General features: G+C 55.0%; 1 protein-coding gene across 6 annotated transcripts in view; it reads left to right on the forward strand.

Moving 5' to 3' along the window:
• Nucleotides 1-81: 81 nt before the first annotated feature.
• The window catches only part of TOM1L2 (target of myb1 like 2 membrane trafficking protein), an 81,499-nt gene continuing 63,587 nt past the window's right edge, over nt 82-17,993 (forward strand). For 5 of the 6 annotated variants that reach the window (XM_068531856.1, XM_068531857.1, XM_068531858.1 and 2 more), the window contains exon 1: nt 82-206. In XM_068531856.1, coding sequence (XP_068387957.1) covers nt 155-206 — 52 coding nt within the window. In that variant the 5' untranslated portion in view covers nt 82-154. The remainder of the gene's footprint in view (nt 207-17,993) is intronic. The other variant, XM_068531861.1, reaches the window with a different exon arrangement.

The raw sequence follows: 17,993 nt of genomic DNA on the forward strand, positions 1-17,993 counted from the left end.
GCCCAATAGAGGCCGGTGGGGCGGGGCCAGGGGCGGACACCGGCTCTCCTGAGGGTGGGGCTGGGGCAAGTGTCAGTCAGGCAGGGAGCGCCGCGGGGGACGCGGAGAGCCGGCGGCTGACGCGCGGGGGCCGCTGCCGAGCCGTCCGCCGAAGATGGAGTTCCTCCTGGGGAACCCGTTCAGCACGCCGGTGGGGCAGTGCCTCGGTAAGGCCCCCACGGCGGCGCCCCGAGGCCTGGGCGGTGCTCCGCGCGTCCCTGCGCGGCGGGGCCCAGTCCTCCGCCCCGGCCCGGCCGCCGCTTTCCCAGCGGGCTCCCTGCCCCGGGCCCGCCCGGCGGAGCCGCCCTCAGCGGGGAGCGGGAGGCCGGGCGCGCTCCTGGGGAGGCTGTCGGGGGCGGGGGCGGCCGTGCCGTCTAACGACGGGAGCCCGGCCGGGGAGCCTTGCCGCCGACCCTCCCCGTGACCTTGTGCGAGTCGCTGCCCTGTCGGGTCTGGAGTTCCGTCTGTCAGAGGCGGGGTCCTGATGTCCGTGGTCCTCCTGTCTGCACGGTGACTGTCACTTCCCTGCGCTCTTGAGTCTGCCAGCGGTGAACCCTTCGGTGGCAGATAGAGGGTTACTCGGCAGTCCTAATCCTATGGGGGGCTCTGGGCGCCCGGGATGACCAGCGTCCCGGGCGAGGCAAGCCCGAGGTGCAGGTGAGGGACCACCAGAGGGCCCGCCCTATGGAATTTCCTTACTGGAAAAGCAACTTGCCTTTTCACCCAAGGTGGGCGCTCATGCGAAGTGTGATCAGTCGAGAATGTTGATTGGTTTCTTTTAAAACTGGGTTCTTCCTGGTTGGCGGAAGGACTGGTGAAATGTCTTTCATGAGCACGGACCTTTGGAGTCCTTATGGGCCTGGCTGGATTAGGCTGTGGTGATTTATTTCTCGCTTTACTTATAAATTTACAGCTTACTTTTCAGCCTTTAGTGCGGCCTGTGAAATTATTGAGGCCTCTCCCGTTGGCTAACTGGCATTTGGGAGCCTTTCTTTTCTCTGTGGTGTAGGGTCTCTGATAAGGGGTCATGGGCCCTGGGCCCTGGGCCCTGGAGAGTGTTTCCCCACCTTTCTCGAGGTTCCCACCCCCGTTCTTCTTCCTCAGCTGCTCTTTCACTGCATCCATGTTCCAGAAACTCATTTCTCAGTTGGGTATTGAATTCCAGTCAGCTATGAGAGGGAGCCAGTAAACTTGGGGAATTTTTTTTCTTTTTCTTTTCTGTCTCCTTTACCGTAGGAGGCTCTGTTACTACCTTTGAAATGCCAAGGTAGTTGATGAGGGGTATAAGTTAAAGGGGACTTTAAAAAATACAAACGTAAGGGATGTACAGGTATATAGCAAGAGGAAAGAGCACGCTTCTCTCAGGAAGACCTGAGTTGCATTTTGCTTTGCCCAGTTCAACTGTGGGACCCGAGAAAATTGTGCAGCCCTTCTGAGCCTTAGTTTGCTTGGTGGGGGGGGCGGAGATTGATTCATCCCCATGCTGGAGAGGCTGTGTGGGGCAGCGGGCCCATCTGTGAAGAGGCCCCGCGTCCACCGTCCCGTGGACAAAACACTTGACCGTGAAGAGGATGGAGCCTCCTCATTGCCAGTTAGCCAGCAGGCGAGACCTCGGTAATTTCACAGCTCGGTTCAGATAAATGATTAGAGGCCAGAGTGAGTTTCTAACGTGTCTTCTGTGCTGTTGTGACAGTGTAAAAGTGACTCTCGCGACATTTAGTGGTGTTAGTGTTCTTTTAAAAGTATGTGCCGGGGGTTGGTGGGAGGGAGGGGGATGCAGAAATAAAACAACAGCAACAAAGCTAACGGCTAAGAGCAAGGGTATACCTCACGCGAAGCAGTTCTACAGCCATCACGTGCTCCTTACAGCTGCTCTGTGAGGTTCGCTTTATTGTCCTTCCCACTTTAGAGATGAGGAAACTGAGGCTCAGCGAGGCGGAAGGACGGCTCAGCTGGTCAGAGGGAGCTGGGATTTCATAGCCGTCCCGGTGCTCAAGGGGTTGATGGGGTCAGGAGAGGGAACAGAGACGCGTGGGACAAGGACGACCACCAGAAGGACCCCCAGCGCTGGTGCTCAGTTGCCTCGTGGGGGCTGTGAGTGCTGTCGGGAGGCCGTTGCGCTCAGAGGAGCTGGGGCCTGCGCCCGGCGTCTGAGTCTGAGGGCTGTTGGTGAGGATGGGTGGGAACTGCACAGGCAGAGAAGAGGCCCCCTTGCCTGGAGACAGGTGGAGGAGGCAGGCAGGGGGTGTGAACACCTCGGTGGTCCCCAGTCCGCGTGGCGCAGAGGTGGCTGCGGGGAACAGGGGCAGGTTGGGTTTGGGCCCAGGGTGGAGCCCTGTCCTGGGTGGGTGGCGTCAAAGGCCACGTTCTGTAGCTGACCACAACTGTTAGTCTCCCTGGACCTCGTTTTCCTCACTCAGCAGCTGCTGCGGCTTCTACCTAAACCGTTCCCTCAGTCCATTTCAGCAGGCGTTTTGAGTGCATATTGGGTACCAGGCCCCAGGATACAGATATTAAAAAGCTGCTCGGAGGGGCCCTTCTGTAGCGGAAACGCACCCACCAAGGTGTCCTGAGCTGCAGAGCCTCAGGCTCACCGTCTGGGGGTCCGTAGAGCCGCGATTACCCCGCCTCGTGCCTGGCCTCACTCGAGCTCCCTGGCCTTGTTGGGTCAAACGCATGGTCTGCCCATCGCACGCCGGCGGCTAAGCTCCATCTGATGTGGTTACCGTGCCTTCCCTGCATCCACGCTGCCCGTGGTCCTGGAAAGTGGCTCCCGAGTGGAGGGCACGGCTCAGAGCCAGGACGGGCCGCAGTGTGAGGGCCGAGAAGCGTGGAGGAAGGCAGAGTGCTTCGTCGTGCCGTCCGACTCTCTCCTCTGAAACAAGTTTCAAATGGTCCTGTCCTAATGGCTGTCGCACATGGGGAGTCCCCGAGCCAGGTCCACGGTGCTCTGCAGACGTGCACAGCTCTCCTTGTGTGGGCCGGAAAACGTTTTCAAATCGTCCTTTTCCAGGAGTACAGTTTGGATTCATTGAGATGAAAAGATTGGTGAGCAGTTAGTTAATTGCACCCAGAGTATTGGGGGCAGGCTGGGAGCAGGAACACCAGCGCTTCTCTGCTGCAGGGCTTGTGCCCGTGGATTGCGTGGTGTGGGGTCTGAACTGCTTCCTGGAGCTTCGTGCATCCAGTGGCTCTGCATCGCCTCTCTTGTATACCCAGCGAAACGCTTACCAGGACGTTCAGTCTAGTAAAGGAGCTAAGACAGGGACCTAAATCAGGTAAGACAGAAAGTGTTGGCGCAAGATTGGACAGATAAACAAAGTAAGGTAATGGAGGACAGAGGGGTCACCTCCAGCAGCAGTAATAATAGTTAAAGAATTTCTGGGTTTTTTAAAATTTAATTTTATTTATTTATTATTTTTGGCTGCGTTGGGTCTTTGTCGCTGCACGCGGGCTTTCTCTAGTTGCAGCGAGTGGGGGCTACTCTTTGTTGCAGTGTGCGGGCTTCTCATTGCGGTGGCTTCTCTTGTTGTGGAGCACGGGCTCTAGGCGCACAGGCTTCAGTAGTTGTGGCTCGTGGGCTCTAGAGCGCAGGCTCAGTAGTTGTGGCGCACGGGCTTAGTTGCTCCGCGGCATGTGGGATCTTCCCGGACCAGCGACCGAACCCGTGTCCCCTGCATTGGCAGGCGGATTCTTAACCACTGCGCCACCAGGGAAGTCCCTAGTTAAAGGTTTTGCTTTTTTAAAATTGCGTACTGTGTTACCGTGTGCCGGAGACTGCAGTAGGTGCTTTGTGTATCTTGCAGGCCTTTAATTCTTAGAACAACACTGTGAGTGAGGTACTGTTATTATTTCCACTTTGTGGACAGGGACCCGGAGGCAGTGAGAGGGTCACACAGCTAGCAGCGAGGGAGCTGGAGTTGCAACCCAGCGTCCCAGCGTTCCGGCTCTGGAGCTGCTGCCCTGGGGGGCAGGTGAGGAGGGGCACCTCGGGGGCAGGAGGAACCCAGCCCTCAGGGGGTGGGTTTCGGCTCACGTAGGAGTGGAGAGGAGGCTCCGAGGGCGCTCTGAGCGAAGGCTGGGTGTGGAGGGGTGGTGGTGACTCCAGCCTGGGGAGCGGTGGGGGGCCAGGTGGACAGACGTCAGGCCTGACTGACGAGGCTTCGAATGTAGGCCGCGTGGTTTGGCCTCTTTCATTAGTGGCACTGGGGAGCCATGGGTGATTTCTAGGGAGGGGAGTGGCACAGCTGTCATTACAGAGCCGGGGACATTTCCCCTTGGCAGCCCCCAAAAGGCCATTCCTCTCTGACCATCAAAGCCCCCATGTGTGCAGAGCGGGGGTCCGACGGGGGAGTCAGCACACGCCGTGCCAGTTCCCTGAGGTCCGGGGTTGGGCCCTTCCTGGAAGCCCCCAGCAGAGATGAGGGGTGCTGAGTCGGGTGGACGAAGCACGGGAAGAAGTGTGGGGTTCTGAGAGCATCTGTCCTTAACTGCCTGGATGGCTATAGAGCACCGGCCCGCTCCCCGCCGCCCTGCTTCCCGCTCGCGAGTACAGGAGCTGAGAGGCTGGCTCGTAGGGCTTGCCGGGAGGGCTGCCCTGCTTAGGGGGCGCTATGGGGCTATAACAGGTCCCATAGAACTGTGCTGTTAAGAAACAGTGCAGACCCGTGTAGAAAGCTTGAAACACACACGCAAATGCAAAGGGGGAAACGTCACCATGATGTGCTTTCTTACAAACTCTTTGAGACTCTTCTCATTTCACAGAATAAGTGGAATAAGTAGAGTGCTTGTGTATTTGACCCTCTATTTTCTCAAGCCTTGGAGATGCAGTGTTGTGTAAGTGCTCTTAGCATATTTCTGGGCGGTACGCCTGCTTTTTTGGGGGGTGGATGTCAGCTGATGAAGGGGGTATAAACACAGTGCCCAGAGGGGCATCGGTTAAGCACTGTTGCTCTTTTTTTTTTTTTTTTTAAGAAATAAGATTCTGGATGATTTTAATTTATTTATTTTTATTTATTTATGGCTGTGTTGGGTCTTCGTTTCCGTGCGGGGGCTTTCTCTAGTTGTGGCAAGTGGGGGCTACTCTTCATTGCGGTGCGTGGGCCTCTCACTGTCACGGCCTCTCCTGTTGTGGAGCACAGGCTCCAGACGCGCAGGCTCAGTAATTGTGGCTCACGGGCCCAGTCGCTCCGCGGCATGTGGGATCTTCCCAGACCAGGGCTCGAACCTGTGTCCCCTGCATTGGCAGGCAGATTCTCAACCACTGCGCCACCAGGGAAGCCCCTAAGCACTGTTGCTCTTGACCTAGCAGATAAGTCACTCAGAATTTTTAGGCTAACCTACTAGTCTGAAAAGAAAGAAATAACGTTCAGACTTTTTTTTGGTGACTCAGCTTGTGGCCAGGAGAAGGGCCTGTTAAAAACCAGCCTCAGACTTGGTGCGTATTTCAGTGCTCCCTCCAACCCTCCTGACCTAGAAGAATTTCCGATCTTCTCCATCCAGTGCTGAAGGCTGCTGGCCGTCAGCACTTGCCTCCTCCTCCAGGCAGCCTTCCTAGACCAGCCTGTTTGTGGTGCTGTCTCTTCTCTGAACTCACCGTGTGTGTTATCCGAGGCATTCACTTGGCTCTGCCCTCACCCTCCAGGGTTCGTGAAGACTAGCGGAGAGAACGTGTGTGGGTCCCCAGCACAGCTAACGTACTGTTGCCTCCTCCTGCGGTGCTGTTTCCTGTTGTTTGTCTTGCGTCCTGTCCTGTTTATTGCCTTATCTTCCTCAGGGCAGGATGTGTACCTTCTGTTTCCCCGTGACCTTCACGGCACGTGGTAGAGTCTGCTCTGCACAGTTACTCACTCCAAAGGTTCCTTTCTATCAATGTTATTATTATTATTTTTTTAGCATCTTTCAGAGCTAAAAATAATAGCCATCATTTACTGGCCCTTCACCACGTGCCAGGCACCCTGCGAAGTGCTGTACAAACGTTATCTCATTCAACACTTTTTTCTTAGGAAACTCCATTAAGTCAGGGGTGTCGTGTCCATTTTACAGATGAGGACCTGGAGGCTTAGAGGAGTTAAGCAGCTTGCCCAGGGCTGAGCCGTGCTCCACACCAGAGGCTTGAGCTCCAGAGCTTCGTCCTGTTGCCCCGTAGACGGCAAGCCTGGCCTGGAGCCTGTAGACAAGAGGTGGCCTTCGCTGATCCATTGTGAGTTCCAGAGCCTTCTAGGTGCCCTTTGCCCGCTTGTTGTCGTGCACACGGGCACTCTGTGTTTTGGCTGGAGACAGCCCCGTCTCTGCCTCTCTGAGCCGCTGCCCGCGTGTGGGTCCACTGACTGGACTCGGGGAGGGGCGTGTGGGACAAGAATGCTGCTCCGTCGCTTCTCACAGGGTCCTTGAGGCCATCACTGAGATGCTGTGTGTAAAAGCAAAGTGTGTTACCGTGTTATAGTATTTCCCACACACCTTCTAGACTCGTCTTCCACGAGGGCACTTGTTTTTATTTGCACCTGTTTATTTACTTTTTAAAAATTGTAGAAAAACACACATAGCAGAACATTTACCATTCTGACCGTTTCATAATGTTCAGTGACATTAGGTACATTCACTTTGTTGTGCAACCATCACCAGCATCCATTTCCAGAACTTTTCTCATCTTGCCAAACTGAAACTCTGTCCCCATTAAACACTAACTCCCCTCCTCTCCCCCGAGGCCCTGGCACCCCCCCCCCCCGCCCCCCTCCTACTTTCTATGAATCTCACGACTCCAGGGACCTCACATGAATGGAATCATGCAGTGCTTGTCCTTTTGTGCCTGGCTTGTTTCACTCAGCAGAATGTCTTCAAGATTCACCCATGTTGGAGCAGGTGTCAGAGTTTCCTTTCTTTTTAAGGCTGACTAATACTCCATTGTGTGTATAGAACACGTTTTGTGTATCTATTCATCCATCTTTGGACACTTGAGTTGCTTCTACCTTTGGGCGGTCGTGAATACTGCTGCTGTGAACATGGGTGTGCAAATACCCCATGTTTGTGTTCGTGTCCCTGCATTCAATTCTTTTGGATATAAACCCAGAGGTGGAATTGCTGGGTCATGTGGTCATTCTGTTTTCAGTATTTGGAGGGAGAACCGCCATGCTCTTTTCCACAGCAGCTGTACCATTTTACATCCCCACTAGCTGTGCATAGGGTTCCAGTTTCTTCACATTCTTGCCAAAACTTGTCATTTATTTATTTTTTTATAGTAGCCATCCTAGTGGGTGTGAAGTGTTATCTCACTGTAGTTCTGAGTTGATACCGAGCATCTTTTCATGTGCTGATTGGCCATTTGTATATCTTTGGAGAAATGTCTACTCAAATCCTTTGCACATTTTTTAATCAGGTTGGTTTTGTTGTTGAGTTTTAGGAATTCTCTCTATATGTTGGATATTGACCTCTTATTAGATAGTAGATTTTCTCCCCAGGGGGAGAAAATATTGCCTTTTTACTCTGCTGCTTGGGTCCTTTGATGAAGCCCGGTGTATCTGTTTTTTCCCTTGTTGCCTGTGCCTCTGCTGTCCTGCCCTGATTCTCAGAAGAGTCTGACACGTGCCCTGAGGACAGGCAGGGTGACGCTGGCTGTGCTGGTCGGCCTGACTCCTCACCAGGTGCCGGTTGAGGGCCCCACAGGCAGCAACCCCGCGAGGCAGGCGCAGTCACTCACGTCTGGTAGAGAAGGCGACTGAGGCTCAGCAGGCCGGTCCCTCCCGGAGGCCTGGGGTAGTAAGTGGCAGCTCAGGGACTTGCACCGGGTCTGTGGGCTCCAGAGCCAGGGCCCTTACCCTCTCAACCGGAGTTACCTGTGGAGTTGAGTAGATGCACTTGTGGCTGAGAATCTGGAAATAGTCGTCTCCAGTTCAGGTCGGCCTTAGCATTACTCGCTGTTCACCCGGTTCCAGTGCGAGTCGGTGCAGAGTGTCCTTGTCACCCCGGTTTCCGGAGAGTTTGGTGAGAGGCAGTGCACCAAGACTCTCCCTGTGGATTTTCCTTTCTCTTCGGATGTGCTTTGGACCCACAGTGTCGGGAGGAGGAAGAGGGATGCATAGACGCCAGGTTCTCCGAGTGGCCAGCTTGCTTTTCAGGCATCACCAGCTGCTGTTTTAATCAGGACTGAAGCGCAGGCCTTGTAGTCTGGGGGGCGCGTCCAAAATTCTGTTTGAGGTTTTGGTTTAAAGTGGAGGTTGATGGAGAGAGCCTGGTCCCTCCTCTCAAGGAACTGGGCCTCTGAGAGCTGGGGACAAGGCCAGGGCCCGGCAGCGATGCTGTTACGTTCTCTGCCGCTACACACGGGCTCCCGGAGTGGCGTTGTCACGGTGGGAAACGCGGCCTGGGGAGGGTGCTGCCTGGTGTCGGGAGGCGGAGTTAACTCCGGAAACTTCAACCAGCGATTCCAGGAACCGCCGAATTCTCGCTGGAAGGGCCTTCGTGGCATTTGGTCCAAACTCCTCACCACTACCGATGAGGAAACTGAGGCCCAGAGAGGCTAGGTCTGTGCTGTTTCTACCCCAACAATTCTTTTTGTTTTTTTTTGTTTTGGGGGGGTTTTTTTGGCCACACAGAGCAGCATGCGGGATCTTAGTTCCCCGACCAGGGCTGGAACCCGTGCCCCCTGAAGTGGAAGCGCGGAGCCCTAACCCCTGGACTGCCAGGGCAGCCCCTACCCCGACAACACTTCTGACACCAAATATGTGGGTTTTTTCCGGACGCTAGCCAATTCTGACACCAACTGGCATCCCTGATCCAATCCGATTCGATTCAGTTCGACCTGCCTCCTTGCCTGGGGTTGTTGCAGGACCGCAGGGAAACGGCTCAGCCCCACAAGACCGCTGCACTTCAGACACCAGCACCTCTGACCAGCTGGCTGTAAATTGGGGGTGTTCCTGTGACCCCCTCCTCAGGTCTGAGAATTCGCTAGCTCAGCTCACAAGACATGGGAAAACACCCTACTTGGTTTTCGGCCCCTCTGGCATCCAGCCCCATCGTGCAGCTGTCCCGGGCCAGCCAGCGTCGTCTCCTTAGCACTCCGGACACTCGCGGCTCTGGAGGGTCCCAGGGTGTTAGGAGCCACGTGCCAGGAACCGGGGCCAAAGATCAAACGCGTGTGTCTTACTGTATTGGCAGGAGGGGTCGCACAGTGAGTCGCGGTGCGCCTGGGGAAGGGCCCACGTGGCTTTCTACTGACTTCAGGCCTGGCCCATCACTTGGATGCTCGTGTCTGCAGGGGGCCAAGGGAGGTCGGGGGAAGTCCGTCACATCATGAACGACTCCAGATCATGAAGATGAAAACTTGTGTTTTGTTTCAAAGTTAAGCACGTTTAGTCTAATCACATGGGACTATTTAGTTCCCGGTTTGGTGATTGGTAAAGTCAGCTCGTAAACTCCCCTTTGCTCTTCTGTTTTTCCTGCTCTTTCTGGCTTCCGTCCAGAACAGAGGGGCTGCTCCCAGACAGGACTCAGGAGGGCCGGGGCTGGCCGGCGCCCCGCTGCTGGTTTGCTGCGTGACTCTGAAAAGGTCACGTCCGACCGCTTACTCCTGTGATGAGGGCGAGTTGAACAAGTTCATTTCCACGCCTGAAGCTTAAGGCCTAAATCAAAGTAGCTTTCAGTTTTTCTTCAGACCTTTAGCCTCCATAACTCAGCCTCAAGGGCACAGAACAACTCTCTGCATACTTTAAAAAAAATTGTGGTAAAATATACATCACACAGAATTCACCATCTTCACCGTTTTTCAGTGAACAGTTGAGTGGCATTAAGTACATTCACCTGGTTGTTCAGCCATCACCACCATCATCTCTAGAACTCTTTACATCTTGTGAAACCAACACTGTCCCCATTAAACAGTAACTCCTATTCCCCCTCCCCCAGCCCCCGGCACCCCCCTTCTACTTTCTGTCTCTATGAATTTGACGACTCCAGGAACCTCATATAGGTGGAATCAGACAGTATTTGTCTTTTTGTGACTTGCTAATTTTACTCAGCAGAATGTCTTTAAGATTCACCCATGTTGGAGCAGGTGAAAAGAATCTCCTTTCTTTTTAAGGCTGAATAATACTCCATTGTATGTATAGGCCATGTTTTGTGTATCCACACATCTATCTTTGGACACTTGGGTTGCTTCCACCTTTTGGCTGTCGTGAATAATGCTGCTGTGAACATGATGTACAGATTTCTCTTTAAGATTCTGCTTTCAATTCTTTCGAGTATATACCCAGCAGTAGAATTGCTGTCTCACATGGTCATGTGGTAGTTGTATTTTAAATTTTTTTAGGAGCCTCCGTACTGTTTTCATAGTGGCTGCCCCATTTTCCATCCCCACTCACAGTGCACGAGGGTTCCAGTTTCTCCACATCCTCGCTGACACTTGTTATGTTCTGGTTTTTTGATAGCAGTCATCCTGAAGGGTGTGAAGAGGTTGCATACTTTTTGGGGTGTATTATTAAGCTCCTGGGGGAGTTGGGGAACCAGCGCCACGAGGCGCCCTTCCCTCAGCTCAGAGGCTCCCTCCACAGTCGGATCTGTGCCAGGATGGACACGTGAAGAAAGTTCCGGGGAGTGATTGGGACACCTGCGGCTAGGACCACGGTGGCCCTGGGATCGGGGGGCGTCCGAGTAAGGTGGCATCGAGCCTGCCTCTCGGGAGGAGCAGGAGAGGCAGAGCAGAGAGCCATGCGTGGGGGCCAGGGCGGAGGAAAGGCCCAGAGGTGGGCGGTGTGCCCGGCAGCTGGGGGCGCTCCCCCGGGAGTGGGCTGCCGACCACCGGGGATCGACGGTCAGTCACGCTGGGTCAGTGTTCTGAGGGTCTCGTGCCCCAGCTTGCCTGCTCCCTGTTCTAACTCGAGGGGGTACCTCGGCCGGGACCTTAAGGAGGCAACAGGATCCAGCTAGAATAACCTGGTTTTGATTTCACTGCCCTTGTTTATTTTCGTGATTTTTATGTTACTTCGGATTAATGCCAGATGAATTTGCGTGAGAGAAGGGCGCCTCGTGGCGCTGGTTCCCCAAGTCCCCCGGGAGCCCCCGAGGGCCGGGCCATTACCCCCACCTGCACCCAGCCCTCCCTCCTGGTCCTGCCGGGCCGGGTGCTGGGAAGCGTGGCCAGTGCGCTGGGCCCTGCTGGCGGGCAGGCCGCACTGCCCCTCCCGGCGCTGGAAGAGGCGGGTGGGGCCCCGAGGGGCTGGCTGGAGTAGAAGCGCCTGTGTGAGAACCGCGCGGCGTGAGACGGCGCGGAGGGTCCCGGCAGCACCTGAGCCAGGACCTCTGCACGTGCCCCTCGGCTTCCGCCTGCTTAGGCTTCACCTGCTCTTTGGGACGGTCCACCCTCACGGCCCCCCCACCCCCGCCCCCGCCCCGCCCGGCGTTTCCACCCCTGCGTGGCATTGCCACAGCGGGTGGGAGGACAGACCTGGCTCTGTCCTCCCACCCCCTCCCCAGGATCAGCGTGACCGCATCTCATGGCCTGGCTGGTGTGGGCGGGAGGTTGTGCAGGGAGACGTAGCTGCTGGGGGGGACCAGGCCCTCCGCCCAGCCCACTCTCGGCACGTGGACCAAGCGGAGAGTCCGGGGCTGTGCCCTGGGGCTGCTCCCGCTCTGCGAAAGGGGCACTTTTTTGTAATTTGCTCAGCGCTCCCCGTGGGCTGGCTGGAGAGCCGTGGCCCACACCCACCCCATAGGTAAGGGCTGGGGGCATCCATCCTGGTGTCCATCCTGCTGGCATGATAATGTGAGTGGCTTTCCTTCTCTTCTCTGTCCTCCAAGTTCTCTGTAATTACATTTTTAAGTGGAAAAACCCGGAGTCCTCCATTTCGTGAAGATTACTTAGGTTCTAGTTTTGTGCGGTGCCGAATCGGAGCCAGGCAAAGAAAATCTCCGTGGAATATTAAGGGGTCACTTTTGCTCCTAAAATATCAACATTGACTAAGGTTTACAGGCTAAAAATAGAGGGAGGGACTTCCCTGGTGGTCCAGTGGTTGAGAATCCGCCTTCCGGTGCAGGGGATGCGGGTTCGAGCCCTGGTCGGGGAACTAAGATTCCTGCGTACCGGGGGGCAGCTGAGCCCGTGTGCCGCAACTAAGACCTGACAGAGCCAAAAATAAAAATTAATTAATTAATTAAAAAAATATTTTTTTAAAAATAGAGGGAAAATGGGTGAGTGTGTGCTGAAGCTTGGTAATGAGTTTGCTCTGCTGTGACGTGGGCCTGTCCCCTCCTCAGCGCACATCCGTGGTTTTGCGGCAGAATTAGCTCTTTATTGTCTAGTGGAGTCCAACCGGTGTTGGGCATTGAAATCCATGTTTGTTTCCGTTCGTGTGTGTGTGTGTGTCCTTTCAGAGACCTGTTCATTCCCAGCTTGACACTGTTTTCTATCCTGTGCCCAGAGATTTCTGAGCCATATATATATATAAATATATTTTTAATATTTATTTACTTATTTATTTGGTTGCACCAGGTCTTGGTTGCGGCAGGCAGGGTCCTTAGGTGTGGCATTCGAACTCTTAGTTGCGGCATGCACGTGGGATCTAGTTCCCTGACCAGGGAGCGAACCCGGGCCACCTGCGTTGGGAGCACACTGCGCCACCAGGGAAGTCCCTCATATATATTTTTAATATATGTTAAATCATTCATCAAGGAACGTGTTTTCAATGCTGAAACATTGGTGGCCACCTCCCTTACAAGTTGACTCTTTCTACCCAGTTTTGAACTGTGTTCATCCTATAGGCACTGTTTCTGGGCTAATGACATAAAATCGTCTTTGAAAGGAAAGCTAAAGACTTTTGCATTACCTTTTTCTCCTTTAAATCCACCCTTTGGTATTTGCAAAGGTCAGACGAGCGATTCTGGCGTCCGTGGCCCTGATGAATGGGAAACCGTACGTTCCCGTTGGCCTCTGAGGATGAGGGATTACTGCGGCGGCCGAGGCATCTGCTGTAATGTCAGGAGCGCGGCGATGGGAATGGCAGGAGCGGCAGACCCGTGAAAAATGCAGGAAGCGGGAAGCTCCTCTCCGCTTGCAACCGCGCGGACACCTCTGAGCATTTGTTCTCCTCCGTTAAACCTTGTGGCTGAGAATCAACTACGGGGGGCGCGGGAGCCCCCGTCCTGAGAGGCGCGCCCTGCCCGCGCATCGGCCTGTTTGCGTTCAGCGTTCGCCCCCGTGGGGGGTGTCGGCTTTATTCTAAGTTAAATAAAAATCGTCATGTTGGCGCCTAGATTTTCGCGGGAGAAGCAGGTGCTGTGCGTTGGGAGAGTAATGAATACGGCGTCTCTACCCTCTCCCAGGAGCAGATGGTCTGCGTCAGTTCATTTTGTGACCTTTCTTTGCTTCTAAGACACCAAATCTCTGATCCCACGGATCATAAATATTCTTTAGGTTTGCAGGCACGGAGGTGAGGGGAGCAGCAAGCTGTCGCTATCGTTTTCCATTTGTCTGGAGCCTTTGGAAGGAACACATTACAGCATTTTTAGGCCCTGCATAAGCCTGCTGCAGCCGTGGGCTTTGCGGACACGTGAAGGGCGCCTCAGCCAAGGTCGGGGAGGAGCCGTGCTCAGCGTCCTGCCGTCCTCACCTCTCCACTCGCTGGGCAGCCCTCCCAGCAGCCGGCACAGCGCCCGCCCGCCTGCCCAGGGCCGCGTTGCTAATCGTGATAATGGCCACCTTGTCTTGATCGCCCGTTGTATTGGGGGGGCCATCAGGGGTGGCCTCGCCCTGCCCTGGAGCCCGCATTCTCGCAGGAGGCAGACGGGAAACAAGAGCAGTCTGGGGGGCCCTGATAAGAGGAGTGTGCGCTGGGCTGGGCTCGGTGGGAGGTGCCCCCCGGAGCTGGTCCCCCGCAGGAGTGTATGGGCTGGGGGGGGCTGGGGGGGGACATAGTTCTGGGTGTCCGCGGGGGCCTGGTTCAGGGGAGGACAGTCACCCTGGGTGTCAGGCTGGAGGGCGTGGACCTCGTCTGGAGTCAAGGGGGAAGCCTGGCAAATGAACTTACCTACAAAACAGAAGTAGAGTCACAGAGGTAGAAAACAAACTTATGGTTACAGGGAGGGGGGAGGGGGAGGGATAAACTGGGAGATTGGGATGGACACATACACACTACTATATATACAACAGATAACTAATAAAGACCCGCTGTAGAGCACAGGGAACTCTACTCAATACTCTAATGACCTAGATAGGAAAAGAATCTAAACAAGAGTGGATACATGCACGTGTGTAACTGATCCACTTTGCTGTACCCCTGAAACTAACACAACATTGTAAATTAACTGTACTCCAATAAAAATTTTTTTTAAAAGTTGGGGGGGGGGCTTGGGGTGGTTTTGAATGCGTGGGGGGACCACGTGGCCAGGCTTCTGTTTGGGGAAGAGCCTCCTGGGCGGTGTGGAGGGCGGGCTGTGGGAAGAGGGCTGCAGGGGTGACGCCAGCGAGGGGCCGAGAGCCCCTGTCCCGCTCCGGCTCTCACCGCCTTCCCCTCCTTCCGTCTCTCATGACTCCATCCTCCTTCCCGTCACCCAGAGCCTCTCCACACCCCAGTAGTCCTGCTTCCCTTCTGACACCTCCCGGGACCCCTGGGGCAGGGGCTCACCCTTCCCCGGCCCCCCTACAGCAGCCTGGGCTTCCACCACGGGACCCTCAGTGGAGACCACCTTGCTCTCGACTCCCCGGTTCGGGCATGGGCAGTCCCCTGGGGCTGGGCCCTGTGGGTAGAAGAGGGGGCGGGGGCTACAGAGCAATTATCACAGCGGATCTGAGGGGACCCAGAACTGGGGGACAGAGCACACCTCAGCTTGAGAGCCTCCTCCGCCTTACACATTCTCCAGGAGATGAGGCGATCTTTTTGGTGTTTACTTTTTCTAGGGGAAGATTTCAAACATAAAAATAGGGAAAACAGTGTAATGAGCTTCTACGTTCCCATGACTCAGCTTCCCCAGTCCTCAGCATCTGGCCGAGCCGACCGAGTCTCATGGACTCGGCCCGCCTCATTATGTGGAAGCGGATTCCATGCCTCCTGTCATTGTGACCGAGCACGTCTCTGAAAGGTCAGGGCTTTTGGCTGAAGCCCGGGGGCCTGGACTCCCTGAGCCCAGCCTTCTTGCCCGCCCGGTGGGTGAGGACACCTCGCCCAGGGCTGCCGGGCGCGGGGTCGCTCGGGAGGCCTTTGCCAGAACCCAAACAGCTCCTTTTCTCCACGACCCGCTGTGCACCTGGCACCATCACAGCCTGGGGGCGGGCGAGCCCCGGGCCTGTTCTTGGCCCCAGCACTCACCGCCGTGCTTGGGGCAGTGACTTAGGCTGGGCCTCAGCGTCCTCATCTTTAAAAATGGGGGCAGTCGGAGCTCCCTCATAGGCTGGTTTTAAGGTTTAAATGAGACAATGTGTTATGTGTCCATACGTGATAAGCTCAGTACATGGTACCTTGTATTATAAACATTCTTTCGGTAATACATCCTGCAGCGTATTAGCTGCTATCCCCGTTTTACAAATGAAGCAACGGAGCCTTAAAACCAAGATTAAGTCACGTGCCTGCGCTCCTGGGGCGAGTGAATTATAGAGCCAGGGGTCTGAGCCCAGGTCTGACTCCCCCACGGCCCCACTTCGTTATGGCTAATTCTTTATTGAACCGTGCTCGGCAGCCTCGAGGAAAAGAACGTGCTGGTCTTGGCTCAGCAGACCAGGGTCATGTGGTCCTGCCTCTGTCCGATGTTCCAGCCAGCGCAGTCTCCTAGGAGCTGACGGCGTGTGCAGGTTCTCCCCAGACCCCTCGCCCGTATCCCCCACCTTCTTCCCGCTTCTCCGTTGTTAGCGCCAGTCAGCCCCGCAGTGCAGAGAAACGGGGCGGGCCGGGGAAGACAGTTCAGGTCAAACACGGGCACGTCAGCCCTTCTGTGCTGAGTTTTAGTGGAAAGAGGCAAGCTCTAAAGGGCAGTGAGGGTCGTTGGTCACCTGCGGATGTTTGTCTTCCAGTCCGCCGAGATAGTGAGGGGCGGACAGGACAGATTTATCCGTTTCACCTGTAAAATTGATGGGAACGGAAAATGTGAAGTAAACGTGGCAGAGCCGGACATCACACCCAGGCCCGGCCAGTCTCATCGGTCCACGGTGCCTCGGGCCGCGCAGGCAGAGACCCCGGGGGCAGGCGAGAAACACTGCCGGCAGGTGACCCACTGGCTCGGAACCCTCCTCTGAAAGATCCGGTCCAGTTCTGGCTTAATGGGAGTCAGCATCACTGGGCCAGGACTCAGCTTCCTGTCCGGCTCTCCACACCTGTTCAGTGAGGTTCTCTGTTACCCAAACGCGGAAGCCAGGCGGACGAGCGAGTTGTCTGTAGCCGTCGGAGGGCAGAGCGCGGACTTGGGCACGTTTAGGCCACGGCCAGGCCTCTTCCTGCGCGTCCACCGCGGCCGCGTGGCCTCCGTCAGTGAGCAGCAGAATCGCCGGGGGCCCGTGGCTCCTCCCAGGTGCTTGGCCTCCCCGGGGAAGAGGTGGCAGTTAGCGAAGGTGGAGGACGGCCTCTCACTGGAGAAGTGGTCTTCTCTGTGGTTGTGAGTGTGTTCTGGGGTGTCACATCTGGAACACCAACCTCCAGTGGTGTAGTTTCCCCAAATCAAACCCTAGAACAGATTTTAGGGGAAGGCGGAGAGTCCCAGGGTTACAGGTCTTACAGGTATGACTTGCAAGCCCCGTGGAGGAGCCTCCCCTTTGGGTAGGAAAGCACTGCTGGAATGACAGCCTGGCTTTCTTGGGGTCCAGCCAAGAAAACCATTTATGAGACTGACCCCCATGCTTAACCAGCTAAAGCTTTGGGCTGAAATCCAGACTCCCTATTATGGGAAGTGGAGTTAAAATTGTTCCCTCTGAAGCCCAGTGGCTGTTTATTTGATGAGCAAGGTCGCTCCAGTGACAGCTGTGGGGCCCAGTCTTTAATTAGGAGAAGAATTTGCCCTGAACTTCATCAGAATGGCATTTCTGAGGGCCTCCAGTGTTTTCCTTCCCGGCTTCTTCCAGCCTGGCCTTAGGCCCAGTCTTCATCCAGGGTCAGAGCTTGTTTCTTCGCCGGCGCCCCATTCCACACGCTCTCAGCGGCCCCGGCCCCTCTGCCTGCACAAGCTGGGGGGCTGCTTCTGGAGCCCGGGGTCCGCATGAGGCCTGCGTGCGTTTGTTGCATGAAGTTGGGTAAAGCGTCTCGGGCGCCTTTGTTGCAGCCACGCGCTGCTGCAAGTGCTCTACACGTGTAAGCGCATCTCATCTTAGTGACAAGCAGGTGAAGCAGAATCCGAAACGTCCCGTTTCACAGGTGGGGAGGCTGAGGGGCAGAGATGACGCAGCTGGTTAGTGACGTGCCCCCTGCGGAGCCTAGCACACCGCAGCTCTCTCTCGGTGGAAGTTTATCGAGTCTGGGCATCTTCCGCGCCTAAACGTCCCTTACATTTATCATCTCTGCCCTCTAGTTGTTTTGTTTGTTTGTTTTGTATTTGTTTTTGTTTTGGCTGCACTGTGCAGCAAGTGCGATCTTAGTTCCCAGACCAGGGATCGAACCCAGGCCCCGGCGGTGAGAGTGCAGAGTCTTAACCACTGGCCCACTAGGGAATTCCCTCTGCCCTCTAGGTTTTACTTTAACTTTTCTCTGAGAATATTGAATCTATCAGTCTTATCTTCAAATCTGGGTTTACTTTTTAAACTTTGTGTTATGGAAAAATTTAAGCATATGCAAAAAAAAGAGAATAGTATAATGAAGCTCCACTTAACCCTCTATATAACTTCAGCAATTATCAACTCATGGCCTGTTATATTTTGTCAATATGCCCATCTACTCGCTCTCCTGGCCTGTATTATTTTGAAGTAAATCCCCCAAATCACAGTATTTCAGCCGTATATTTCAGTGTGTATCTCTATGAGAAAATAAACTCTTTTAAAAACAACCGTAATACCA

This window comes from Eschrichtius robustus, chromosome 20, assembly GCF_028021215.1.
Source record: "Eschrichtius robustus isolate mEscRob2 chromosome 20, mEscRob2.pri, whole genome shotgun sequence".
NCBI lineage: Eukaryota > Metazoa > Chordata > Mammalia > Artiodactyla > Eschrichtiidae > Eschrichtius > Eschrichtius robustus.